The following is a 27,814-nucleotide window of genomic DNA, read 5'->3' on the forward strand; positions in this document are numbered from 1 at the left end:
TCCCAGCTCTAACCTCCCCGTCCAATCCCATGACTTCTTGATTCCCAGTCGGCCCTTGGAATAATGACAGAGTTCCCCTGGCCCATTGACCACACTTGTCAGTCAATGTGTTCCTGATCATTGATAGTACAATCGGTCTTTGTTAAATATATCACGTAGACAAGGATTCTTGTACTCTGTGGGCAGAAGAGGTTCCGTGCATTTTACAGTTGCTTGCCTTCTTAATAGCTGTTTCCCAGAATGTACCTCACCTACATGACTCCAAGAGAATGAAGCATAGTGGAGAGAAAGAGAGAGACAGAAAGTGACACAGAGAACGACAGAGAGAGAGAGAGAGAGAGAGAGAATGTAACAAAGAGAGAGAGAGAGTATGTAACAAAGAGAAAGAGACAGAAAGAGGCTGAGAGAGAGGGGGGAGAGAAAAAGAGAGGGGGAAGCTATTCCCATTGGCAGATGAGCTAAAGGTCTGGCTCACTAGAGTGGACAAATCAGGCCTACCTGGCAAGTTCAAGGCCAGCATGACATCCTTCCTTGACAACAGCTGAGAGTCTTGAAAGAAAGATCAATAGCTTCCTTTGAAAATGGCTGGGCCTCCCATGTAGCCTGAGCAGCATTGCTCAGTACGGTAGCCTGAATGAGGAGTTCACAGTTTCCCACACCAGAGAATTGCTGCTGTACCTAAACTCTAGTGGCTCACAAAGTTTCGTCAGCAGGATTGAGGACCAGACTGGAAGGCCAAGGATACAATGGAGACGGCTGAGTCATGTCTGAGGCACAGGAATCTGGTAGTGACAGTGGTGTCTGGTTAGATGTAGCCTGGCAGCTCCTTTTCAATCTGCTTTGGCAGGGCTCAAATGCATTAATGGTCCCGGAAGAGGTGTGAGCAGTCGTTGAGGAAGTTCATACCACCAGCATGGTTGGAACGAGACAACAGGGAGCTTGGACAAGGTGGAGGGTGGAAGAGCTCCTGGTCCAACATCTGGCAGGAAGAACCCTATGACACGGTCCATTCTGTTGACTCCTCATTTTCTTGTAATTTCCTTTTCCCCATGTTTTACCTGCCTCCTTGATTAAGTTACCTGATTCTCATCCGAACCGGCAACATAAGAACTCCAGCTTACGTCTACTCAGGGCTGGACCGTCACACCTGAGCCAGTGCTGCAATGCACATTCCGGGGCACCGAGAGTAGTGGACTCTAAGTTGCTTCGGGAATTCTGTCTCTTCACGTTCAGCTAAGTGATTGCCGACTGTTTGCCACTTCATGTGCTACTCCGTGTCAAGATACAAATTGTCTGTCATTGTAGGTTTTGTCGTCTCATGTCCAGCTGAGTATTGCAGGCCATTTGCTGCTTCTCTGAGTCAAGACAGGAGTTGACTGTCGTCGTTTGGTTTTGTCGTTCCGTGTCCAAGCCCAAGTCCAGGTTCCGGTGTCCGAGTCCAAATCCAGATTCTGGTGTCTGAGTCCAAGTCCAGGTTCCCGTGTGCGAGTCCAGGTCCAGGTTCCCATGTCCAAGTCCAAGTCCAGGCTCTGTGTCCGAGTCCAAGTCCAGGCTCCATGTCCAAGTTCGAGTCCAGGATCCATGACTAAGCTCCGGGTCCAGGCTCCTCCGGTTTGTTGTCCAACGTTCACGTCTTTGTAAGCATCTAATCTTCGCTCTCTGGCTTTCCTTGCAACTATTAATAAACACACATCTGTTAATGCTACCTACGTGTTGGTTACTTTACTTTACTTTACTTTATTGTCGCCAAACAATTGATACTAGAGTGTACAATCATAACAGCGATATTTGATTCTGCGCTTCATGCTCCCTGGATTACAAATTGACAGTAAATATAAAAAATTTAAATTATAAAATATAAATAGAAAATAGAAAAAGGAAAGTAAGGTAGTGCAAAAACACTGAGAGGCAGGTCCGGATATTTGGAGGGTACGGCCCAGATCTGGGTCAGGATCCGTTCAGCAGTCTTATCACAGTTGGAAAGAAGTTGTTCCCAAATCTGGCCGTATGAATCTTCAAGCTGCTGAGCCTTCTCCTGGTGGGAAAAGGGACGAAAAGTGTGTTGGCTGGGTGGGTCGTGTCCTTGATTATCCTGGCAGCACTGCTCCGACAGCGTGCGGTGTAAAATGAGTCCAAGGACGGAAGATTGGTTTGTGTGATGCGCTGCACCGTGTTCACGATCTTCTGCAGCTTCTTCCGGTCTTGGACAGGACAACTTCCATACCAGGTTGTGATGCACCCTAGAAGAATGCTTTCTACGGTGCATCTATAAAAATTAGTGAGGGTTTTAGGGGACAGGCCAAATTTCTTTAGCTTTCTCAGGAAGTAAAGGTGCTGATGGGCCTTCTTGGCAGTGGACTCTGCTTGGTTGGACCAAGTCAGGTCATTTGTGATATTGACCCCGAGGAACTTAAAGCTTTTGACCTGTTCCACTTGTGCACCACCGATTTAAATTGGGTCGTGTGGTCCGCTACTCCTTCTGAAGTCAACAACCAATTCCTTCGTCTTGCTGAAGTTGAGGGATAGGTTATTGTCTTCGCACCATGCCACCAGGTTCTTAATTTCTTCTCTGTACTCAAACTCATCATTACCCGAGATACGGCCTACAATTGCTGTGTCATCAGCAAACTCATATATTGAGTTCGATGGAAACTTGGCTACACAATCATGGGTGTACAGTGAGTACAGCAGGGGGCTGAGTACACAGCCTTGTGGGGCACCGGTGCTCAGAGTGATTGTAGAGGAGAGCTTGTCCGCTATTTTTACAGCCTGGCTCCTGTCTGTGAGGAAGTTGAAGATCCACCTGCAGATCTGAGTGCCAAGGCCCAGGTTCTGGAGCTTAGGAATCAGTTTATTTGGAATGATGGTATTAAAGGCAGAGCTGTAGTCAATGAAAAGGAGCCTTACATATGTGTCTTTATTCTCCAGGTGTTCTAAGGAGGAATGTAGGGCCAGAGAGATGGCATCTGCCATTGACCTGTTGCTCCGGTAGGCGAATTGCAAAGCGTTGAGGTTGACCGATAGGCTGTGGTTGATGTGTGCCATAACCAGTCGCTCGAAGCACTTCATAGCAATTGATGTCAGAGCCACAGGTCGATAGTCATTCAGGCATGCCACCTTGCTCGTCTTCGGCACCAGGATTATTGTTGCCTTCTTAAAACACGAGGGGATCTTAGACTGAAGCAAGGAGCAGTTGAAGATGTCAGCAAACACTCCAGCTAGCTTGCTTGCACAGGCCCGGAGAACCCGTCCCGGGACGCCATTTGGGCCCGTCGCCTTCCTTGGATTTATCTTCAGGAAGGCCCTTCTAACGTCCTCCTCGGTGATGGTGAATCTCGATGCCACCAGGTCCGGTTCATCCGGAGGGAGCAGGACGCTCCTCTTCTGTTCGAATCTTGCGTAGAATATGTTAAGTTTGTCAGGAAGAGAAGCACCACAGTTATTGATATTCCCAGCCTTTTCTTTGCACCCAGTGATCTCATTTAGACCCTGCCATAGTCTACCGGCATCCCTCTGGTTAGCCTGGGCTTCCAACTTGGCTCGATATTGCCTCTTGGTGTCCTTAATGGCTTTCCAGAGTTCACGCCTGGATTCCATGTAGCGACTGGTATCCCCGGACCTAAAAGCCGCAGCTCTAGCCTTCAAAAGGGACTTGACCTCATAATTCATCCAAGGTTTCCGGTTAGGGAATACCCGGATCGTCTTGTGAGACACACAGTCCTCTGTGCATTTCCAAATAAAGTCCCTGACAGCTGAGGCATACTCATTGAGGTTAGCTGCCGAGTCCTTGAATACTAACCAGTCCACCGATTCAAAGCAGTCACGGAGGGCCTCATCCGTTTCCTCCATCCAATGGGACACTACTTTTGACACCGTGACCTCCAGCTTCAGTTTCCGTTTGTAAACTGGGAGGAGGAGTACGGCCTGATAGTCCGATTTTCCAAAGTGAGGTTGTGGGACGGAACGGTAGGCATCCTTGACTGCTGTGTAGCAGTGGTCAAGTATACTCGGGCCTCTAGTGGGGCAGGAGACATGTTGGTATAACTTTGGCAGCGCCTTTCTGAGGTTGGCCTGGTTAAAGCCCCCAGCTGTAATGAGCAAAGCCTCCAGATACCTGGTCTCAAGTTCACTGATGTTGGCGTACAGTATGTTCAGAGCACACTCCACGTCTGCCTGGGGGGAAATCTAGACCGCTGTCAGTATGACCGAGGTGAATTCCCATGGCAGATAGTAGGGACGGCACTTCACCGACAGGTGTTCCAGGTCCGGGCTGCAGGAGCTTGTCAGTGCCACTGTGTCTGAGCACCACCCGGTGTTGATCAGTAGGCAGACACCACCTCCCCTCGTCTTGCCCGAAGATGCCGTGTGGTCCATCCGATGGATCGAAAATCCCTCCGGTCGGATGGCACAGTCGGGGGTGGCAGGGGAGAGCCAGGTCTCGGTGAAACAGAATACACAGCAGTTCTGCATCTCCCTGCAGTAGGTGAGTCTCCCTTTAAGATCATCCACCTTGTTCTCTATGGCATGCACATTAGCCGGTACGATGGTGGGCTAGGGACTCTGAAGCCCCTCAGCTTCAATCTGACCAGCAGCCCAGCTCTTTTCCCACGCCTCCTCAGTAAATAGTGCATCTTTCCAGGTTTCCATTGATGCAGTGTGTTGTTGTCAGCTCTTTAAGGTCAGTAGACGCATCCCGCAGGGATCGATCGGTGGGTCGCATCGTCATGCGCTCCGGGTTGGGCTGATTAACGGGGGAGGCTCCGCTGCCACTTCCAGCTGCTGGGGGCCCGGGCTGTCGATTGGGTCGGGCCCCGAAGCCGACACTTAATCCCGGATGGCCAGGATCCTTGCTGAAACAAGTCCTTAAGTTGAGTCACGGTTGTGGAGGCCTCCGCTCCAGCTGAGCCTCGGGCTCGATTTCCGAGGTTGTGGTGGAGGCTTCACTTCCGGCAGGTGTGGATGTCCACCAACGGGGTTTTACAGTGGTCACTCTAGGGAAGAGTCTGGGGCACCTTGAGGTCTCCGACATCACTTCTGTCTGGCCGTCTGCTCCGGAGAGGTGCTGGTCGGAATGGGCCGTGTCTCCAAGCGCTTTAGGATGGTAGCAGACCGCAGGTCTCCGGGAACGTGGTGGGCCTCGGTGGTCAGGTCCGGGTGCGGTCCAGGGTTTAAGAAGCAACTCTGGCGCAGTGATCTCCAGCTGGGTCAGTAGCTTCGCCAGGGTGTTGTTGATCTTGCTAGATGTAGCAGATTGGAGGTTTTGAGGGTTTTTCGGGTATAAGATAGTGTAGAGGGCAGTTTGCTCGGAAGAGCATGCACAGAGTCGCCAGTTACCAGCACCATCTTGAATACCAGACATGTCCTGCACTTGGGTCTGCTCCCTACGTCCTGGCAACACCCTAGCGGTTCACATTCACAATTCAGGCTTTCATAATGTCCTGCCTAGTATAGCAAACATTTCTGCTTTGGGCCATCACGTCCTCTCTGTCCTGGCAGAGGGCCACTGGAACATATCTTCAGCAGCTGCTCAAAGCCTTGGGAAAAGGACGGTACTGCTGGTGCCATGACCAGGTGATGAAATTAGTGGCAGAAAATATCTCCTCAGCCATTGACAACAGTGGGCACTTGCACCAACTCAGAAAGCCCATAGCCTTTGTCAGTGCTGGAGACCAACCACAGCCTCAGCCCAGATCACCAGCAGGCTTGCTTGTTATGGCATTTGACTGGTAACTGACAGTCAATCATGGAAGGCAGTTAAAATTTCCTGACTTCATCACATCATTATCATTGATCCTGATATGGTCATTCTGTCAGAAACCTCGAAGCAGGAAGTCATGGTGGAACAGACAGTGCCTTGGAAAGAACGGATTGAGGGGGCATTTCAGTATAAGAAGGCCATATACCAGGAGTTGGTAGCGCAGTGCCAGAGACAGGGGTGGAGGGCACGGTGGGAGTCTATAGAGGTGGGCTATAGATGTTTTGCTGGCTTCTTGCTTTGTAGAACCTACTCTCTCCTCAGCTTTATGGGAGGGATCTACAAAGAAAAGAGCCATCAGGACCATAACAGAGGCTGATGAGTGAACCTCCAGGTGGCCATGGATCTAGAAGTGTGGCCCATGGACCATTGCTGCTGGGACAAAAGCCAGGGTATGATCAACCCTGGCAAGGGTGTTTGATGTTGAAAGGCCTGTAACACCCAATGACCGCAGGTTACATCACTGATGATGTGACCCAGTGCATCCTAGGATGTATCTCAGTATGCCACTCCAATACCACCTCCAGCTGTGAAGTTCAACGTTGTGTGTAATTTATGTTAACTTATGTTTATCATGTTTGGGATAATGCTTCAAAAAGCTAATACCCATGGTATTTATGCACTTGTCTGTGACAATAAGCTTGAACTTGAGCCTCTAACCTACTCTTTGCTATAGGGAGAAAACCGTCAGGAGCCTCTGCATCCCTGCCTTTCCGAAACCGTCCAATGTGTTCTGGAAGTACTTGGACCTGGCCACCTTCAGCCTGCTCTATGCCCTACCGCTGCTGGTCATCACCGCAGCCTACTCCGCTGTGGGCAAGAAGCTGTGGCTGCGTGGTGCCATAGGTGATGTCACGGTTGAGCAGTCGGCTGCCCAGCGCCGCAAGAAAAAGAAGACAATCAAAATGATGGTGCTGGTTGTGGTGGTCTTTGCCATCTGTTGGTTCCCCCTCAACTGCTACGTGATCCTTCTCTCCAGTCAGCAGGTCCAGGCCAACAATGCTCTCTACTTTGCCTTTCACTGGCTGGCCGTGAGCAGCGCCTGCTGCAACCCCTTCATCTACTGCTGGTTGGATGACAGTTTCCGTGCAGAACTCAGGAGCCTCCTGTGCAAGTGTAGGCGAGCGAAGAGAGGTCGAGGCAAGGCAGCAGTGCTCCCCATGCTCGGCGGGCCAATTCAGAGAGCGTGGCTGCAGGAGCGGGGCCTCAATGAGGCTGGACCATCTGCAATGGCCGGGAGTTCTGGGATTCGAGGGCGCAAAGATAGCAATGCGGAGGTGAGTCAAAATAGTATTCTTTGCATAAAGAAGAAAATCTGTTCCCACAGCTGTAGATTGTATGCAGGCAAATACTTCTGCAACTTCCTTTGTGTGTCTATTTGACTAACCTCTAGCTTCCAGCTATGCTCAGTGGCCATTTTATTAGGTACAGGAGTGGAACGTGCTGTGGTCTTCTGCTGCTTTAGCCCACCCACTTCAAGGTTTGATATGCTGTGTGTTCAGAGATGCACTTGTGCACACCACTGCTGTAATGTGTATTCATTTGAGTAACTAGTCTCCTTCCAGTCAGCTTGAAACAAGCTGCCATTCTTCTCTGACCTCTCCCATCAACAAGGCATTTCCACCCACAGAATTGCCGCACACTGTGTTTTTTTTATGTTTCTGTTTTTTACCCCCTCTCTGTAAACTCTAGGGACTATTGTGCGTGAAAATCCCAGGAGATCAGCAGTGTCTGAGATACTCAAACCACCTCATCTGGCACCAACAATCATTCCATGGTCAAAGTCCCTTAGATTGCATTCTGTTTCTCATTCTGATGTTTGGTCTGAACAACAACCGAACCTCTTGACCACATCTGCATGTTTTTATGCATTGAGTTGCTGCCACATGATTAGCTTATTAGATATTTGCATTAATGAGCAGGTGTACAGGCATAGTAATAAAGTTGTCACTGTGTAAATATCCGTATGGAAATAACATGGCATGGGACCTGGAGAGCTATACCCAGGTGCGGGTTGATGGGACTAGTCACAATAACAGTTGGGCATGAACTAGATGGGCCAAAAGGCCTATTTCTGTGCAGTAGAGTTCGCTGACTCTATGACTTTAATAGGAAGATAACATTTGGCCATGTACCCTGCTGTCATGCTCTTGCCCTGGAGATGAGTACTGCTTTGGTGTGCTGGCTCTTTTGCCCCCTGGAGACAGGCACTGAACTGGCAGACATTTGTAGAATAGCACAGCCATGGACACAAGCCCTTCGGCCTATTTCATCCATACTGTCCAAGGTGACTACCTCTGCCAGTTTCATTTGTCCCTGCCTGGCCCCCATCCCTCTAAACCAATGGTTCTTAACCTAGGGTCCAGGGACCCTTCACATAATAGTATTGGTCCATGGCATAAAAAAGATTGGGGAACCCTGCTCTAAATATTTCCTCTCCATGTGTTTATCCAAATGGCCTTATTGTTATCAGCCTCAACTATTTTCTCTGGAAGCTAGTTTCATGTAGGCACCACCCTTTGTATGAAACAAATCGCCTCTTGAAGTCTTTCCCATCTCATCTTAAACCTATGCCCACTAGTTTTTGGCCCTTCCATGAGGAACAAGGCTGTGACCATATCCCTCGCGCTTTTATACACCTCTACAAGGTCACAACTCCCTCTCTTATAGAGGGATCAGAAGTGGAACAAGCGAGCAATTTCAGCTTTTTGGGTGTCAGTGTCTATCCTGGACCCAAGATATCGATGCAGCCACAAAGAAGGCATGACGGTGGCTGTATTTGAGGAAATTTGGTATGTCATCAGAGACAGTAGCAAATTTCTACAGATGTACTGTAGAGAGCAGTCTATTGGCTGCATCACCATCTGGTATGGTTTTGGGCTGGGGAGGCGCCTGCTCAGGATTGAAAGAAGCTGCAGAGAGTTGTAAACTCAGTCAGCTCCATCATGGGCACTAGCATCTGCAGCATCCAATATACCTTCAAGGAGCGGTGCCTCAAAAAAGCGACATCCATCATTAACAACCCTTCCCCATTACCCAGGACATGTCTCATTGCTACCATCAGGGAGCAAGTACAAGAGCCTGAAGGCACACACTCAATAATTCAGGAACAGCTTCTTCCCCTCTGCCATCTGATTTCTGAATGAACATTGAACCCATGAACATTACCTCTACATTTTTTTCTGTTTTTGTTTATATATCTGCTGTAATTCACATTTTTTCTATTACTATGTATTGCATTGTACCACTGCAGCAAAGACAACAAATTTCACGACATATGCCAACGATATTAACTTGATTCTGATTCCAAGGGATAATGTCGAAGATACCGGGAGGGGGGGGGGGGTCGGTGGCGATGAGGAAAGGATGGATGCTTGGAGTATAGGGGACCCCGGGGGATGTACCTCTTGAAAACAGGTTCACCCTCTTGGAAGCTGTCGGGACAGAAGATATTGCCAGTCTGAGAGGCGGACGGGTCTGCAAGTCAACAATTGGTGCTGAAACAAAGCCGAGGAGACAGGAGTCAGGCAGAGCTGTGGTAGTAGGGGACTCCATAATGAAAGGTACAGAAAGGTATAGTGCGGCAACAGGCAGGATTTAAGGATGGTGTGTTGCCTCCCTGGTGCCAGGATCCAGGACGTCACAGACCGATTGCAGGGCATCCACAAGGGTGAAGGTGAACAGCCGGAAGTGGTGGTGCATGTCGGCACAAATGACATCGGGAGGAAGAGGAAAGAAATCCTGCAGCGTGACTTCAGAGAACTCGGAAGAAGACTGAAAAGCAGGACCTCCAGGGTGGTTATCTCTGGTTTGCTTCCAGTTCCTTGTGCTGGTGAGGGCAGGAACAGGGAGATAAGGGATCTGAATGTGTGGCTGAGGAGCTGTTGCGGAGGCAGAGATTTAGATTCTTGGACCACTGGGATTGTACAGAAGGGATGGGTTGCATCTTAACAGACCAGCGTTCTGGCAGGCAGGTTTGCCACTGCTACACGGGTGTGTTTAAACTAAGTCGTGGGGGGTCGGGATGAATTGGAAATATAAGGATGGAGTTAGATGGAAAGAGAGAATAAGAAAAGTTAAGAAAGACAACAGAATTAACGGGGCAGAAAGCTCAGGAAGGGATCGGAGAGTATGGCCAAGTGCAATAGGAATCGATGTGAAAGGTGAGGGGAGTAAAAATATTACTTTAAATGGATTAAAAGTATTATATATGAATGCACGGGGTATAAGATATAAAGTGGATGAGCTTGAGGCTCAGATGGAAATTGGCAAGTATGATGTTGTGGGAATAACAGAGACATGGCTGCAAGAGGACCAGGGCTGGGAAATGAATATTCAGGGATATACATCCTATTGAAAGGACAGACAGGTTGGCAGAGGGGGTGGGGTGGCTCTGTTGGTGAGGAATGAAATTCAGTCACTTGCGAGGGGAGACAGAATCAGGAGATGTAGAGTCAGTATGGATAGAACTGAGAAACTGTAAGGGCAATAACACCCTAATGGGAGTTATCTACAGGCCCCCAAACAGTAGCCTGGATATAGGGTGCAAGTTGAATCAAAAGTTAAAATTGGCATGTCACAAAGGTAATACTACGGTTGTTATGGGGGATTTCAACATGCAGGTAGACTGGGAAAAGCAGGTTGGTACTGGACCCCAAGAAAGAGAGTTTGTGGAATGCCTCAGAGATGGATTCTTAGAGCAGCTTGTATTAGAGCCTACCAGGGAGAAGGCAATTCTGGATTTAGTGTTGTGTAATGAGTCAGATTTGATAAGGGAACTCGAGGTAAAGGAGCAATTAGGAGGTAGTGACCATAATATGATAAGTTTTAATCTACAATTTGAGAGGGAGAAGGGAAAATTGAAACTGTCAGTATTACAGTTGAACAAAGGGGACTATGGTGCTATGAGGGAGGAGCTGGCCAAAATTCAATGGAACAATACCCTAGCAGGAATGACAGTGGAACAACAATGGCAGGTATTTCTGGGAATAATACAGAAGGTGCAGGATCAGTTCATTCCAAAGAGGAAGAAAGATTCTAAGGGGAGTAAGGGGCGACCGTGGATGACAAGGGAAGTCAAGAACAGTATAAAAATACAAGACAGGAAATATAACATAGCAAGGATGAGCGGGAAGCCAGACGATTGGGAGACTTTTAAGGAGAAACAGAAGATAACTGAAAAGGCAATACGGTGGGGAAAAGATGAGGTATGAAGGTAAGCTAGCCAAGAATATAAAGGAGGATAGTAAAGCTCTTTAGGTATGTGAAGAGGAAAAAATTGGTTAAGACCAAAGTTGGGCCCTTGAAGACAGAAACAGGTGAAATTATTATGGGGAACAAGGAAATGGCAGATGAGCTGAACAGATACTTTGGATCTGTCTTCACTAGGGAAGACACAAACAATCTCCCAGATGTAATAGTGGCCAGAGGACCGAGGGTAACAGAGGAACTGAAGGAAATTCACATTAGGCAGAAAATGGCGTTGGGTAAACTGATGGGACTGAAGGCTGATAAATCCACAAGGCCTGATGGTCTGCATCCCAGAGTACTTAAGGAGGTGGCTCTAGAAATCGTGAATGCATTGGTAATCATTTTTCAGTGTTCTATAGATTCAGGATCAGTTCCAGCGAATTGGAGGGTAGATAGTGTTATTCCACTTTTTAAGAAAGGAAGGAGAGAGAAAACAGGCAATTATAGACCAGTATAGTCTGACATCAGTGGTGGGGAAGATGCTGGAGTCAATTACAAAAGATGAAATAGTGGCATATTTGGATAGCAGTAGCAGGATAGGTCTGAGTCAGCATGGATTTATGAAGGGGAAATCGTGCTTGACTAATCTGGAATTTTTTGAGGATGTAACTATGAAAATGGACATGGGAAAGCCAGTGGATATAGTGTATCTGGACTTTCAGAAAGCCTTTGATAAGGTCCCACATAGGAGGTTAGTGGGCAAATTTAGAGCACATGGTATTGGGGTAGGGTACTGACATGGATAGAAAATTGATTGAAAGACAGGAAACAAAGAGTAGGGATTAACGGGTCCTTTTCAGAATGGCAGGCAGTGACTAGTGGGGTACCGCAAGGCTCAGTAATGGGACCGTAGCTATTTACAATATACATTAATGATTTAGATGAAGGGATTAAAAATAACATTAGCAAATTTGCAGATGACACAAAGCTGGGTGGCAATGTGAAATGTGAGGGAGATGTTATGAGAATGCAGGGTGACTTGGACAGGTTGGGTGAGTGGACAGATGCAGTTTAATGTGGTTAAATGTGAGGTTATCCACTTTGATGGCAAGAACAGGAAGGCAGATTACTCTCTGAATGGTGTCAAGTTAGGAAAAGGGGAAGTACAATGAGACCTGGGTGTCCTTGTTCATCAGTCACCGAAAGTAAGCATGCAGGTACAGCAGGCAGTGAAGAAAGTTAATGGCATTTTGGCCTTCATGACAAGGGGAGTTGAGTATAGGAGCAAAGAGGTCCTTCTGCAGTTGTACAAGGCCCTGGTGAGACCCCACCTGGAGTATTGTGTGCTGGTTTGGTCTCCAAATTTGAGGAAGGACATTCTTGCTATGGAGGGAGTGCAGCGTAGGTTCACTGGGTTAATTCCAGGGATGGCGGGAATGTCATATTTTGAAAGATTGGAGCGACTGGGCTTGTATACACTGGAATTTAGAAGGATGAGAGGGGATCTGACTGAAACTTATAAGATTGTTAAGGGATGGGACACGCTAGAGGCAGGAAACATGTTCCCGATGTTGGGGGAGTCCAGAATCAGAGACCACAGTTTAAGAATAAGGGGTAGACCATTTAGAATGGGGTTGAGAAAAAACTTTTTCATACAGAGGGTTGTGGTTCTGTGGAATGCTCTGCCTCGGAAGGCGGTGGAGGCCAATTCTCTGGATTCTTTCAAGAAAGAGTTAGATAGAGCTCTTAAAGATAGCGGAGTCAAGGGATATTGGGAGAAGGCAGGAACCGGGTACTGATTGTGGATGATCAGCCATGATCACAGTGAATGGTGGTTCTGACTTGAAGGGCCGAATGACCTACTCCTGTACCTATTGTCTTTTGTCTATTGTCTATTGTTCAGCGCCATATTCATCATCACCATCACCAAGCTCCTGAGACCCAAGTTCAATCCTGACCTGGACTACTGTATGCTTGGAGATCTTTCTCCTAGTGACCCACTTGTATTTTCCTGGGTGATGTGGTTTCCTCCCAAGGGTTGATAGGCTGCTGTCAATTATCTTTTAGAGTAAGTTAATGCCAAGACAGCCAAAGTTAGAGGGTAAGTTTCAAGGAGTAGAAATGAACAAGGGGCACAGGGGCCTGTCTGTTGACATGCTCTGAGTTTGAACCACAGGTTCCAGTCATTAGCTAGTCCTTGGGTCGATACTGAAGATTAAAGCCCGAGAGTCAATTGGCAGTCTGGAAGTCATACCGCAATGGCTGAAACCTGGAGACGTGGAGGCTCTTCCTGGAATTGGAGGGTTGTTTGTATGTGTGGGTGGGAGGGAAGATGGGATAGGAGGAAAGGATTTGTTTTTGTTGTTGTTGTTCTTGTTTTGTTGCTTGTTATTCTATGGAGCATTGTGGACATGCTATGTTGGGGCCAATGTGTTGCGATCTTGCGGGCCGCCCCCAGTACATCCTTGGGTGTGTTTACTGTTAATGCAAAGTGTGCAATTCACTGTATGTTTCGATGTGCACATGATAAATAAATATGTATCTGAATCATAACAATACCGATGGTGTGTCAAGGGGCAACAAACTGTCTGTTGGAGGAATCTTTAGGTCAAGCAGCACAGAATCATAGAGTATAGAAACAGACCCTTTAGCCCAACTGGTCCATGCTGACCTCAGCTTTGACCCTGCTAGTGCCAGGTGCCTGAATTTGGTCCATAACTATCCAAGCCCTTCCCCGTCCTTGTATCTATCCAAACTTACATTTCTTACTTAAGCCCATCACCTGTACTGGGACATTGACCAGTGTCCTCTGTCTTTCAAGTTGTCCCCATGGTAGCCCATCATTAATCCTTCCTTTCCAGGGGTGAGGTGTTTGGAATTTCTGCTGGCCTTTCTGCAGCTCTAGGATAGTCTTTCAAGTTTTTCTGTAGCTCTGAGCCAGGTTTTCAAGTTGTCTCCAGGGCAGCCCATCAATGATTGTTCTTTTCCAGGGATGAGGTGTTTGGAACTGCTGCTGAGGTAGCTCTGAGTTTTTATAGGATGCAGTTGCTAGCCCCATGCTCAAACCTACTTTGTTAAAATTTTATTTTATTGAAGGAATGACACAATACAGAATATATAATGGATTGCATTTTCCTCCATTTTGCTTTTATATCTTACCCCTAAACAAACCTCCCCCCACCCGCCCTCCCAGACCATATCATGGCAGCTAATGTATTTGCAACACAACAATTCACAAATTCAAATACGGACATTTCACAGCCATACCCCCACACTACTTCAAGACGACGGCTCACACACATCAGCAACATGTCATATGATCCAAAATACACTCATATTACAATTCATCAACCACCCTGTGAGGTAAATTATAAGCGTGTTAAATGGGAGGCAACTTCCCAAGTACAATCAAATGCCCTCAACTAGTAGGTAACTCCTTAAGACTCCCGAAATATGACAAGAAAGGTCACCATTTCGAATAGAACTTTTTCAAAGACCCCCTCAAAGTGAATTTAATCTTTTCTAATTTCAGAAAAAAAACATTACATCCTCTAACCAAGCAGCAGCAGTTGGGGGAGTGGCAGATTTCCAAGCCAGCAAAATTCTCCTATGGGCCAATTATGATGTAAATGTAATGATATCCGACTGGCTTGCCTTTAAACCCAAATCATCATCTGCCACACCAAATACAGCTATAAGCGGGCAAGGTCTCAGTGTCACCCCCAAAACCTCACTGATAATTTAAAAAACCAGTTCCCAATAGTCATCAAGCCAAGGGCAAGACCAAAATGCATGCACTAAACCAGCCGGAGAGAAGGAACACCTGTCACAGCCAGCGTCTGTCCCGGGATATACGTCAGCAAGTCTGTCTTTACTTAAATGTACCCTGTGTAAAACTTTAAATTGTATGAGCCCCAGTCTAGCACATGGTGACGAGGAATGAACCCTATTCAATGCTTTTGCCCAATATTCCTCAGCCAGATCCATACCGAGGTCGTCCTCCCACCTACTCTTTGTTTTGTTTAGATCTTGAACTCCCAAAGACATCAGCTGAGAGTATAGTTCAGAGATCAGCCCCTTATTGTTAAAGCTAAGAGTGAGTTTTTCCCACAACATAGCAGGTGGTAGATCAGGAAAAGAGGGAAATTTTTCCTTGACAAAGTTGGCGAATCTGCAAGTATTTTTTAAAAAATGATTATGTGGATGGCCATATTTACTGCATATATTATCAAAACTATCAAATATGTTATCAGTGTACAAATCCTTAATGTGCATAAGGCCCTTCAAACCCCATTGTCTGAAAGCTGAATTGAGTGTGGAGGGAGGAAATAAATGGTTTCTATGAATGGGGCCCAAAACCGAAGCTGATGTGAACTTATAGTGGCAGCGAAATTGATTAAAAATTTTAAGGGTGGAGAGCATGACTGGGTTAGATGTGAATTGAGTGGATTTCAATGGTAAGGAAGAATACACTAAAGCTGGGAGAGACGAGGTGTGGCAAGACTGTGTCTCAAGCAGGCACCAGTTTATATCTGGCCGGTGGAGTCAAAATAATACTTTTTGGATGTTCGATGCCCAGTAATAATGAATAAAGCAAGGAAGGCCCATTCCTCCTATGTCACAACCTCTTTGGAGAGTGCGCTTATTAACCCTTGGGACCTTATTTTCCCAAATAAGGGAGGTTGTAGCTTGGTCGACTGATTTGAAAAATAACTTACATAAGAAAACTGGCAAGCACTGGAACAAATAAAGAAATCTGGGAAGTATAGTCATTTTCACTGATTGAATTCTCCCAGCTATAGTGAGGGGTAAACTGTGCCGTCTATCTCGGGATTACTGCCTGTGCCACGCGACAGTGAGAGTAGGAATGCGATGAGGTGGAGGATAAATGTGTGGCTGAGGGATTGGAGCAGGGGGCAGGGATTCAAGTTTTTGGATCATTGGGACCTCTTTTGGTGCAGGCGTGACCTGTACAAAAAGGACGGGTTGCACTTGAATCCTAGGGGGACCAATATCCTGGCAGGGAGATTAGCGGGGGCTACTGAGGTGACTTTAAACTAGAATGGTTGGGGGGTGGGAATCAAATTAAAGAGGCTAGGCGTGAGGAGGTTAGTTCACTACAGGGGGATGGGAACCAGTGCAGAGAGGCAGAGGGGTGTAAAGTGAGGGTAGAAACAAAAAGTACTATGGAGAAAAGTAAAAGTGGCAGGCCGACAAATCCAGGGCAAGCATTAAAAAGGGCCACTTTTCAGAATAATTGTATAAGGGCTAAGAGAGTTGTAAAAGAGCGCCTGAAGGCTTTGTGTGTCAATGCAAGGATCATTCATAATAAGGTGGATGAATTGAAAGTGCAGATTGTTATTAATGATTATGATATAGTTGGGATCACAGAGACATGGCTCCAGGGTGACCAGGGATGGGAGCTCAACGTTCAGGGATATTCAATATTCAGGAGGGATAGACATGAAGGAAGAGGAGGTGGGGTGGCGTTGCTGGTTAAAGAAGAGATTAACGCAATAGAAAGGAAGGACATAAGCCGGGAAGATGTGGAATCGATATGGGTAGAGCTGCGTAACACTAAGGGGCAGAAGACGCTGGTGGGAGTTGTGTACAGGCCACCTAACAGTAGTAGTGAGGTCGGAGATGGTATTAAACAGGAAATTAGAAATGTGTGCAATAAAGGAACAGCAGTTATAATGGGTGACTTCAATCTACATGTAGATTGGGTGAACCAAATTGGTAAAGGTGCTGAGGAAGAGGATTTCTTGGAATGTATGCGGGATGGTTTTTTGAACCAACATGTCGAGGAACCAACTAGAGAGCAGGCTATTCTGGACTGGGTTTTGAGCAATGAGGAAGGGTTAATTAGCAATCTTGTCGTGAGAGGCCCCTTGGGTAAAAGTGACCATAATATGGTGGAATTCTTCATTAAGATGGAGAGTGACATAGTTAATTCAGAAACAAAGGTTCTGAACTTAAAGAGGGGTAACTTTGAAGGTATGAGACGTGAATTAGCTAAGATAGACTGGCAAATGACACTTAAAGGATTGACGGTGGATATGCAATGGCAAGCATTTAAAGGTTGCATGGATGACCTGCAACAAATGTTCATCCCAGTTTGGCAAAAGAATAAATCAAGGAAGGTAGTGCACCCGTGGCTGACAAGAGAAATTAGGGATAGTATCAATTCCAAAGAAGCAGCATACAAATTAGCCAGAGAAAGTGGCTCACCTGAGGACTGGGAGAAATTCAGAGTTCAGCAGAGGAGGACAAAGGGCTTAATTAGGAAGGGGAAAAAAGATTATGAGAGAAAACTGGCAGGCAACATAAAAACGGACTGTAAAAGCTTTTATAGATATGTAAAAAGGAAAAGACTGGTAAAGACAAATGTAGGTCCCCTGCAGACAGAAACAGGTGAATTGATTATGGGGAGCAAGGACATGGCAGACCAATTGAATAATTACTTTGGTTCTGTCTTCACTAAGGAGGACATAAATAATCTTCCAAAAATAGTAGGGGACAGAGGGTCCAGTGAGATGGAGGAACTGAGCGAAATACATGTTAGTAGGGAAGTGGTGTTAGGTAAATTGAAGGGATTGAAGGCAGACAAATCCCCAGGGCCGGATGGTCTGCATCCCAGGGTGCTTAAGGAAGTAGCCCAAGAAATAGTGGATGCATTAGTGATAATTTTTCAAAACTCGTTAGATTCTGGACTAGTTCCTGAGGATTGGAGGGTGGCTAATGTAACTCCACTTTTTAAAAAAGGAGGGAGAGAGAAACCGGGGAATTATAGACCGGTTAGCCTAACGTCGGTGGTGGGGAAACTGCTGGAGTCAGTTATCAAGGATGTGATAACAGCACATTTGGAAAGCGGTATGATCGGACAAAGTCAGCATGGATTTGTGAAAGGAAAATCATGTCTGACGAATCTCATAGAATTTTTTGAGGATGTAACTAGTAGAGTGGATAGGGGAGAACCAGTGGATGTGGTATATTTGGATTTTCAGAAGGCTTTTGACAAGGTCCCACACAGGAGATTAGTGTGCAAACTTAAAGCACACGGTATTGGGGGTAAGGTATTGGTGTGGGTGGAGAGTTGGTTAGCAGACAGGAAGCAAAGAGTGGGAATAAACTGGACCTTTTCAGAATGGCAGGCGGTGACTAGTGGGGTACCGCAAGGCTCAGTGCTGGGATCCCAGTTGTTTACAATATATATTAATGACTTGGATGAGGGAATTAAATGCAGCATATCCAAGTTTGCAGATGACACGAAGCTGGGTGGCAGTGTTAGCTGTGAGGAGGATGCTAAGAGGATGCAGGGTGACTTGGATAGGTTGGGTGAGTGGGCAAATTCATGGCAGATGCAATTTAATGTGGATAAATGTGAAGTTATCCACTTTGGTGGCAAAAATAGGAAAACAGATTATTATCTGAATGGTGGCCGATTAGGAAAAGGGGAGGTGCAACGAGACCTGGGTGTTATTATACACCAGTCATTGAAAGTGGGCATGCAGGTACAGCAGGCGGTGAAAAAGGCGAATGGTATGCTGGCATTTATAGCGAGAGGATTCAAGTACAGGAGCAGGGAGGTACTACTGCAGTTGTACAAGGCCTTGGTGAGACCACACCTGGAGTATTGTGTGCAGTTTTGGTCCCCTAATCTGAGGAAAGACATCCTTGCCATAGAGGGAGTACAGAGAAGGTTCACCAGATTGATTCCTGGGATGGCAGGACTTTCATATGAAGAAAGACTGGATGAACTGGGCTTGTACTCGTTGGAATTTAGAAGATTGAGGGGAGATCTGATTGAAATGTATAAGATCCTAAGGGGATTGGACAGGCTGGATGCAGGAAGATTGCTCCCGATGTTGGGGAAGTCCAGAACGAGGGGTCACAGTTTGAGGATAGAGGGGAAGTCTTTTAGGACCGAGATTAGGAAAAACTTCTTCACACAGAGCGTGGTGAATCTGTGGAATTCTCTGCCACAGGAAACAGTTGAGGCCAGTTCATTGGCTATATTTAAGAGGGAGTTAGATATGGCCCTTGTGGCTACGGGGGTCAGGGGGTATGGAGGGAAGGCTGGGGCGGTGTTCTGAGTTGGATGATCAGCCATGATCATAATAAATGGCGGTGCAGGCTCGAAGGGCTGAAGGGCCTGCTCCTGCACCTATTTTCTACGTTTCTATGTCTCTCAAAATCAGCCTTCATTTGGCTAACCTGAGGCCTGTAATTAGCTTCAAACAGAGATGTAAAAGAGCTAGTAATATGTATTCCTATATATACAAACCCATCTTGAGATAAAGGAAAAGGCAAAGATTCCTGTCAGATCTGTAGGGCCAAGTTTTTAATGGGAAAGCATTTGCTTTTTTGAAAGTTAGGTTTAAAGCCAGAGAAGGCTCCAAATTGACCTAATAATGACACAATAGCAGGACTACTCCCTACAGGGTCACTCACATAAAGTAAGAGGTCATCAGCATATAGAGAAACACGGTGTTCCATGTCCCCTCTTCTAACACCTTGAAATAACATAGTTGACTTAAGTGCAATAGAAAGAGGCTCAATTGCAATTGCAAAAAGAAGAGGGGACAATGGGCAGCCTTGGCGAGTGCCACGTGTTAATGGGAAAGAGATCGAAAATAATTTGTCTGTATACATGCTAAAGGCGAGTGGTATAATAGCTTAACCCAGGCTAAAAATATTCTGCCAAATCCAAATTTCTCCAAAACACTAAACAAGTACACCCATTCCACTCTACTAAATGCCTTCTCCGCATCCAAGGAGATAACAACTTGCGGACTTGGAGAATCAGTGGGTGAATAAACCACATCAGCCGGTCGATGGATATTAAAAAAAGAATGGTGATTTTTAATAAAACCTGTTTGATCATCTGAAATTATCTTGGGAAGGGGACGTTCTAAACAGCATGCAAGCAATTTGGCCAAAATTTTCACATTAACATTCCAAAGTGAGATGGGGCGATATGATCCACATTGAGTCCGGTCCTTGTCCTTTTTAAGAAGTAGTGAAATAGCTGCCTGTGAAAGAGTAAGGGGTAAGGAACCGTTCTCCAAAGATTCCTGAAACACTTCTAGAAGGACTGGTATGAGCTTATCCTTAAATTTCTTATAAAATTCTACCGGATAACCATCAGGACCTGGGGACTTACTACTCCGCATAGCCATAATGGCATTATTAATCTCTTCCTGCCCAAGCTCATCTGTCGCAGATGGGCTTGGGACTGTCTATAGCAGAGTTTTGAACCTATCCAAATGCCTGTGGCTACTCTCTGTGTAGGAAGTTACCACTCAGGCCTCTTTTAAGAAGACCAAGGAGATCATTGTGGACTTCAGGCATGCTAGAAGCCACACTCACGTCCCCATCTACATTAGCGGAGCTGTAGTGGAGCCTGTATCAAGCTTCAAATTCCTTGGTGTCTACATTTCTGATGATCTCACCTGGTCCCTGAACTCCTCCATCGTGGTCAAAAAAGCGCGATAGCGCCTTTATTTCCTGTGGAGCATGAATAAAACTCACCTCTGTCCCAAGATACTGACGGATGTTTACCACTGTACCATTGAGAGCATACTCACCGACTGCATCTCAGTGTGGTATGGCAATTGTCCCGTATCAGACCTGTTACGTAACCGGCAACAATGAATATCAATCGAGTCAGGTTATATGAAAACAACTAAACATTTATTAAACACGGACAAACAAAAAAAAAGACAAACGATAACCTTAACCAGAAGTTAACCACTATGTGGCCATTCAACAAATCGCCACTCAGTACTGGTTCTTAAAGTGATAAAGGCGAAAATAGTTCTTAAAGCGGTAAAGTCAAATACAGTTCTTAAAATGGTAAATTCGAAAGTCCAACAGATTTATACATTCAATAGGGAGAGACTTCTCTGGAGAAAGATTTCTTTATAGATGTGATTTTCCTTCTGGTTCTGTCCAAAGGATTCACGATGAAGCACATAAACGGCTTAAAAACAACTGACCTTTATTTCGTGAGAGCAAACCTTGCATGAACTTCCTTTCTCTTTTGGCAGGAGTTATCTTTGATGCAGGTTGCTTCTTCAATGAAGACTCAATAAGATCGATCCTTTGTTAAACTGCCGAACGATACCAACTTCTCTTAATCCTTCAGGTCCTGTACTTCGATAAAGTCTTCACTCTCCAATACTACTGAAAAGGTACATCAACAAATCTGGCAGAAATGGGTAAACTGCCAGTCCAGCACTATTGTACCTTACAATAGAACATAAACCTCCTTTTTAAAAATGAAACTGCGTCATAAAAAAATGGAGCGGAGCCTCAGGCTAACGTCCTAGCTGGAAAACTCACTGCATCACTAGGGGTCTTCCCTTTTATACCCCTGCTGAACATGTCATCACGTGACCTCACATCGGGGGGAAAATTACATCAGGTGACCTCCAAAAGACCATTACATCATTCTCACAAGAAAATCACAAGATCTCCTTGAGATATGTAACAGACTGCAAAGCACTCCAGCATGTGGTGAAAACTGCCCAGCAGATTATCGGTACTCAATTGCCCACCATTGAGAACATTGACCATAAACGCTGCCTGGGCAGGGTGAAAAGCATATTAAGGATGCATCTCACCCTAACCATGGACTCTTTACTCTCCTCCCATCCAGTAGGCGCTACAGGAGCCTCCGCTCCCGCACCAGCAGGCACAGGAAGAGCTTCTTCCCTGAGGCTGTGACCCTGCTGAACCTCACATCACAGCGTTAAGCAGTATTGCACCCATATTGTACTGTCTCAGTACTTTTATATTTGTGTGCTGTAGCACTTTTTGTTTGCAGTTATTTTGTAAATAACACTATTTGCATTTCTGGTCAGATGCTAACTGCATTTCATTGACTTTGTTTCTGTACTCAGCACAATGACAATAAAGTTGAATCTAATCTAATCAAATCTAAATAAATCTCTCTCCCATCTTATCTTCTAGCTGTGCTCTCTAGCCAATGTTCCCTCTTAATTATTTTTGGGCAGCTGTGCAGACCAACTATTGCTCTGAGCAGGAAATTTTTACTGGCCTGAAAACAATGCAGAACTTCGAATGATTTTTTTTGTAATATGCATATTATGAATATTTAGAATGAAAACTGAGACAGCACATATTGTTGATTTTATTTATTGATTGGTGTAATGAAATACTGGGGAGAGATGCGTGGCAGATGGAACCAGCACCGGAAAGAGAAGTGGGGAGGTGTGGAGGGAGGAAAGCTAGTGGATGATCAGGGTGGATGGAATAAAGAAGGAGGAGAATGAAGATGGATTATAGAGATAGCAGAGAGGTGGCTGGTAAGAAAGGGGAGAAAAATGTGAGGGCTGTAGGAGGATCAGAAGGGGGAATGTGGGGGCTGTGTGAAAAGTGAGTGCAATGGGTTTGCACTACTGAGGATCTAGAGCAAGGATTTCCAGCCTTTTTTTTTATGCCATGGACCAAAGCCATTAAGCAAAAGGTCAGTTGACCACAGCGTGGGAGCCCCTGATCTAGAGAGTTGCTCAGAGAACCTCCTTGCCAGATGTAACATACCCTGTATGGGAGGCTAAACCAAACCCAGTCCACCAAAGTGGTTGGAGGTCAGAAGGGGAGGGAGCGGCTGATTTAGAATGATGCGTCTTCTCCTTGCAAGTTAAATTAATTACTCTTCTCTTCCAGGAATCTACACTGAGCCCCAGGAATGTGTGACAGCATCTTGCAAGTTCCAAGCATCCATAATTCCCAGAAATTCCCACTTAATGGGTTCCACATTATAAAAGAGATCTACATAAGTTAAGCACGCAGAGTCTGAGAGATGGCTCCTCCCTCGGCTCTGGTCTCCACTCTTGATCCATTGATGCTCATTGTACTTGTTAATGAAATGGGAAGCAACCAAATTCATCTCCATTACGTTCTCTCTGCTACAGCTGCAGCATGAAAATCAAGACTGCTGTCTGCCTGAGTGGCACTGGGCATGGTGTTATGCCAACACAAGTCTGCACTGTTTGATGTGCTTCATGTCACAAACATAAAAACCACCTCACGAGGACAAAGAGCAACACCTAAAGTGCTGGAGGAACTCAGCAGGTTAATCAGCATCTATGGAGGAATTAAGTTCTACAGAGCTTGGACACCAGGCTCACTGCAACACAGCTGGCACAGTGGTGCAGCAGGTAGAGTCACTGGCTCACAATGTGAGAGACCTGGGTTCGATCCTGGCCTTGGGTGCTCTGTGTGTGTGTGTGTGTGTGTGTGTGTGTGTGTGGAAATCACCAGTTCAGGCAGTATTTATGGAGAGGAATAAAATCAACAGCTCAGGCCAAAACCCTTCATTAGCACCTGAGACTCAAAACAAAGACTGCCTGACCTGCTGAGTTCCTCCAGCATTGTATCTGCGGCAAAGGGAATGCAAGACTTGGAATGTAACTCTCAAACCCCTGACCTTCACCACACAGGGGTCCCCAACCTGGGGTGCATGGACCCCTTGCTTAATGGTATTGGTCCATGGCCTGGAAGGACAAGGACAGCTGCTGCAGGCAAACACTGCCACCTGCAGGTTCCCCTCCAAGACACACACCACCCCGGCAAGATGTCACCGTTCCTTATCGTAGCTGGGGCTAGGTCCCAAAATCCCCCTCCCCACCTTCACAGTCACCTCCTTCTCATGGGGAAACAGATACCAGTCAATAAACACTACAGTTTTCTGGTGACAACCAAATCCCAGGTGAATAATTAGTAGAAAAGAGACCTCAAGACAGGTGATAATGTCCGAGGAAAATACTCGAGATGTTTTATTTTTGATTTCACAAGTCTTTATTTTATTTATTTGTTTCATTTTAATTCAGAGATACAGCATGGCAACAGGCCCTCTGGCCCAATCATATCATGCTGCCCAATTACATCAATGTGACTAATTATTCCACTAACCCGTATGTCTTTGGAAGGTGGGAAGAAACCAGAGCACCCGGAGGAAACCCATGCCATCATGGAGAGAATGTCCAAATTCCTTAGTGGCAGCAGCAGGAATTGAACCTGGGTGGCTGGGTTGCAGGTTCGCTGGTGCTGTAAAGTATTACCCTAACTATTATGCTACGTGCTGCCCCTTGAGTCCACAAGGTTTAATCATTTTTATCTTCAACTAGGCCTCATATGGTGGAATCTAAGATTCACACAGGACCTGTTCTTGGCTATGTCTGGTACAGACCTAGCCAGCTTTACAGAGACGGTCAGCTCCCCATCCATCTTGGGTGACTTCAGTGTGGAAGAGGCTGCCTCACCAGTGAGGGAGCTAAACTTGGAAATGTCCCCTGGAGTCCGGCCAGGAAGAAATCCTTTGCTAAATGTACGATGAGGCCTTTGATGGCTCTGAACCTGTACTCAATAAGAGTTCAACATGACGAGGGTGGGGTGAGGTCTCATGAATACTGAAAGGCTGAATTGAGTATATGTGGACAGGATGTTTCCATCAGTAGGACAGTCCAGGATCTGTGGGCACAGCCTCAGAATTAAGGGGCGTCCTTTTAGAGCTGAGATGAGGAGGATTTTCTTCAGCCAGAGGTGGTGAATCTGTCGAATTCATTGCCACAGAGAGCGGTGGAGGCCAGGTCATTGGGTGTATTGAAGACGAACATTGATTGGTAAGGGGTTCAAGAGACATGGGGAGAAAGGCAGGCAAGATCAGCCATGATTGCATGGCAGGACAGACCAGATGGGCTGAATGGTCTCATTCTGCTCCTATATTTTACATTTCTGTGGTCTGACTGAGCAGTGGCGAACTGATGCTTCTAAAAATGGAAGCTCAGCACAGGATATTAATGACAAGTAGGAAACTGACATTTGGCTTGAAGGGATGGCACGTAATTATAAGACAAGACAGACTCCACTGAGGAAGGAAGTGGACATGTATAGATTATGGATGAGTGAATGCGTGCACAAGAGAATGATAAATTCTTCCACTCTGCGTGTCAAGTGTTCACAAGGGAATCCAGACAGAAGCAAAGTCCAACAAAGACTGAATTCATAAGCAGTGCATTGTCGCAGAGATATAGACTCGATCCTGACCTCCGGCTCTGTCTATGCGTACAGTTAGAATGTTGTCCCTGTGGCCTCATGGGTTTCCGCCGGCCACTCTAGCTTCCTCCCATGTCCCTGTAGGAGAGGAGACCTGAGAGAGGTTGATAGGAGTATGAGGCATAAGTAGCCGGTATCTTTTTCCCAGTGCTGAAGTTTCAAATGCTAGGCAGCATGTACTTAAGGCAAGAGGGGACAAGTTCAAAGAATTCATGCGGAGCAGGTTCTTGAGAGAGTGGTGGGTACCAGGGATGATGGTGAAGGCAGATACAACGGTTTAAGAGGCTCTAAGACAGGGGTCGGATTTTTGCCTCTGTGGGCCGGATCGCGTATTAATGAGTGGATGGTGGGCCAGATAAATGCCATAAAAAACTTGAAATATGGGAATTATCCATTTAAATACATCTAGTTATGTTTTGCCTCAAATTAATGAATAACGCATGCTAGAAAATCATTTGTGCTTAAGGTTGCCTACTCCTGCTCTAAGAAGTATAAGTAGGCAGAGAATTGAGGGTTATGGACTATGTGCACGCAGAAGGGATTAGATTAGATTCAATTTTATTGTCATTGTGCCGAGTACAGATACAAAGCCAATGAAGTGCATTTAGCATCTGACCAGAAATGCAAAGAATAGTGTTATTTACAAAGTAACTGCGAATAAAAAGTGATACAGCACACAAATATAAAAGTACTGAGACAGTACAATACGGATGCAATACTGCTTAACGCTGTGATGTGAGGTTCAGCAGTGTCACAGCCTCAGGGAAGAAGCTCTTCCTGTGTCTGCTGGTGCGGGAGCGGAGGCTCCTGTAGCGCCTACCGGATGGGAGGAGAGTAAAAAGTCCATGGTTAGGGTGAGATGCATCCCTGATAATGTTTTTGGCCCTGCCCAGGCAGCGTTTAGTTGCCTTTAGGTGTCATTATCTCAAAAAGTTTGGCACAGTATTGTAGGTCAAAGGGCCTGTTTTTCGTCCGTACTGTTCCGCACTTAATGTTTGATGTCATTCCAAGGTTGGTGGCACGGTGACGGAGTGGTTAGCTTTACCATACCAGTGACCCAGGTTCAATTCCCACTGCTGCCTGTAAGGAATTCGTACATTCTACCTGTGACCGTGTGGGTTTCCTCCGGGAGCTCCGGTTTCCTCCCACAGTCCAAAGATGTACTGGTTGTTTGGTTAATTGATCATTGTAAATTGTCCTGTGATTAGGCTAGTGTTAAATTGGGGTGATTGCTGCGCATTGTGGCTCGAAGGGCCGGAGGGGTCTATTCTGTGCTGTATCTCAATAAATAATAAATAAAAATGCTGCCTGACCTGCTGAGTCTAAATGTCTCTGACAACATTGGATGTCAAGTCAAACTAGAGTTTCTAGAAAGTATTGGGACCTGGAGGCAAAAGAAAATAAAATTTAAAAGTAATAGGAAGAATTCACTGATAGACCGGATGGAACCCGCTGCCTGAGTGCTGCTTCTGCCCAGAGCATCGGGGGGACCCGCAGCATCACAGTGGCATCCGGGAGCAGCACTGGAATCTGCAGTAACTTTAAATAACTTGAGAGACTGGTTCCTGGAAAAGCGCACTGCTGTCACTGCGTTTGGGTCAGCGCAGGCTTCGCGTCCCGAGGATCATCGCGCGCGGGCACTTCGGGAAATGCACGAGGTTAGAAGCGCTTGGGAACCTCCGGGAAGATGCCCGGTTTGAAAATATAACGGTCCTCTGAGGGAGCGGAGAGGTGCAGGTCGGAATCCGTCTACAAAGGCTTGAGAGGTAGCCAGTTTTCACTAAGTGTCTAAATGTCTAATGACTTTTCTAATGTCATATGTCTTATGACTTATGACTAGTGTCTAGTGCCTTATGACTAGTGATTAATGTCTAATGTCTAATGGCTGATGGTTGATGGAACTAATGGAGTTATCAAACTGCCGCACTTGCGAAAAATAAAAGGAGCAAAAAGGAAAAAGCTCATTGAGTGGAATCTAGTTAAAAAACCTTCGGGTAGACACATTCAATCTCTTTCAAGTGGGGAAGCTGCACATGTTTAAAGAAGAAAAAGAAATCCGACTTGACAGTGAAAAAACTGGTTGACCGGGAAACTGGAGGACCAGGAAACAGAAATCTGGGAGCTTTGAGCTGGAACAGCAGGAGCACTAACCTGGAATCCTGAAAAAGGACGAAAATCAAGTTAAGATAAAACAACATCAAAGCATCATTAAAAATTTGTAGTCACCTTCTCACATGTGAACAGCTTGCAGAGGAAATCAAACATGGCTGATCAAGCTATTGGGAAATCAGTTGAACTACTCAAGGTAGAGCGAACGACAGCTAAGAGATTATTTTCTCGTCTGGTCAACAGTATTACCAGGACCTATGAAGACATGTCTGAAGAGGAGCTCAAAGTCAGTTTCAATAAACTCACAATAAAAAGGCATCTGTTAGTCTTGCGAGACCATGGATCTGCACTTGGAAAGTCTTCACTCTCCAGGGTGCAGGCCTGGGCAAGGTTGTATGGAAGACCAGCAGTTGCCCATGCTGCAAGTCTCCCCTCTCCACGACACCAATGTTGTCCAAGGGAAGGGGATTAGGACTCATACAGCTTGGCACCAGTGTCATCACAGAGCAACGTGTGATTAAGTGCCTTGCTCAAGGACACAACACATTGCCTCGGCCGGGGCTCGAACTCACAACCTTCAGGTTGCTAGTCCAATGCCTTAATCACTTGGCCACGTGCTCACACCAAACTCACAATAGAAGCTGAGAAAGTCATGGAAGCCAATGATGATGTGGA

General features: G+C 46.0%; 1 protein-coding gene across 1 annotated transcript in view; it reads left to right on the plus strand.

The window, feature by feature from the left end:
* Positions 1–26,749, plus strand: part of LOC140198372 (G-protein coupled receptor 83-like) — an 84,195-nt gene extending 57,446 nt beyond the window's left edge. The window contains exons 4-5 of the mRNA XM_072259468.1: positions 6,432–7,032; positions 26,633–26,749. Coding sequence (XP_072115569.1) covers positions 6,432–7,032; positions 26,633–26,749 — 718 coding nt within the window. The remainder of the gene's footprint in view (positions 1–6,431; positions 7,033–26,632) is intronic.
* Positions 26,750–27,814: the final 1,065 nt, after the last annotated feature.

This window comes from Mobula birostris, chromosome 5 (genome assembly GCF_030028105.1).
Source record: "Mobula birostris isolate sMobBir1 chromosome 5, sMobBir1.hap1, whole genome shotgun sequence".
Taxonomy (NCBI): domain Eukaryota; kingdom Metazoa; phylum Chordata; class Chondrichthyes; order Myliobatiformes; family Myliobatidae; genus Mobula; species Mobula birostris.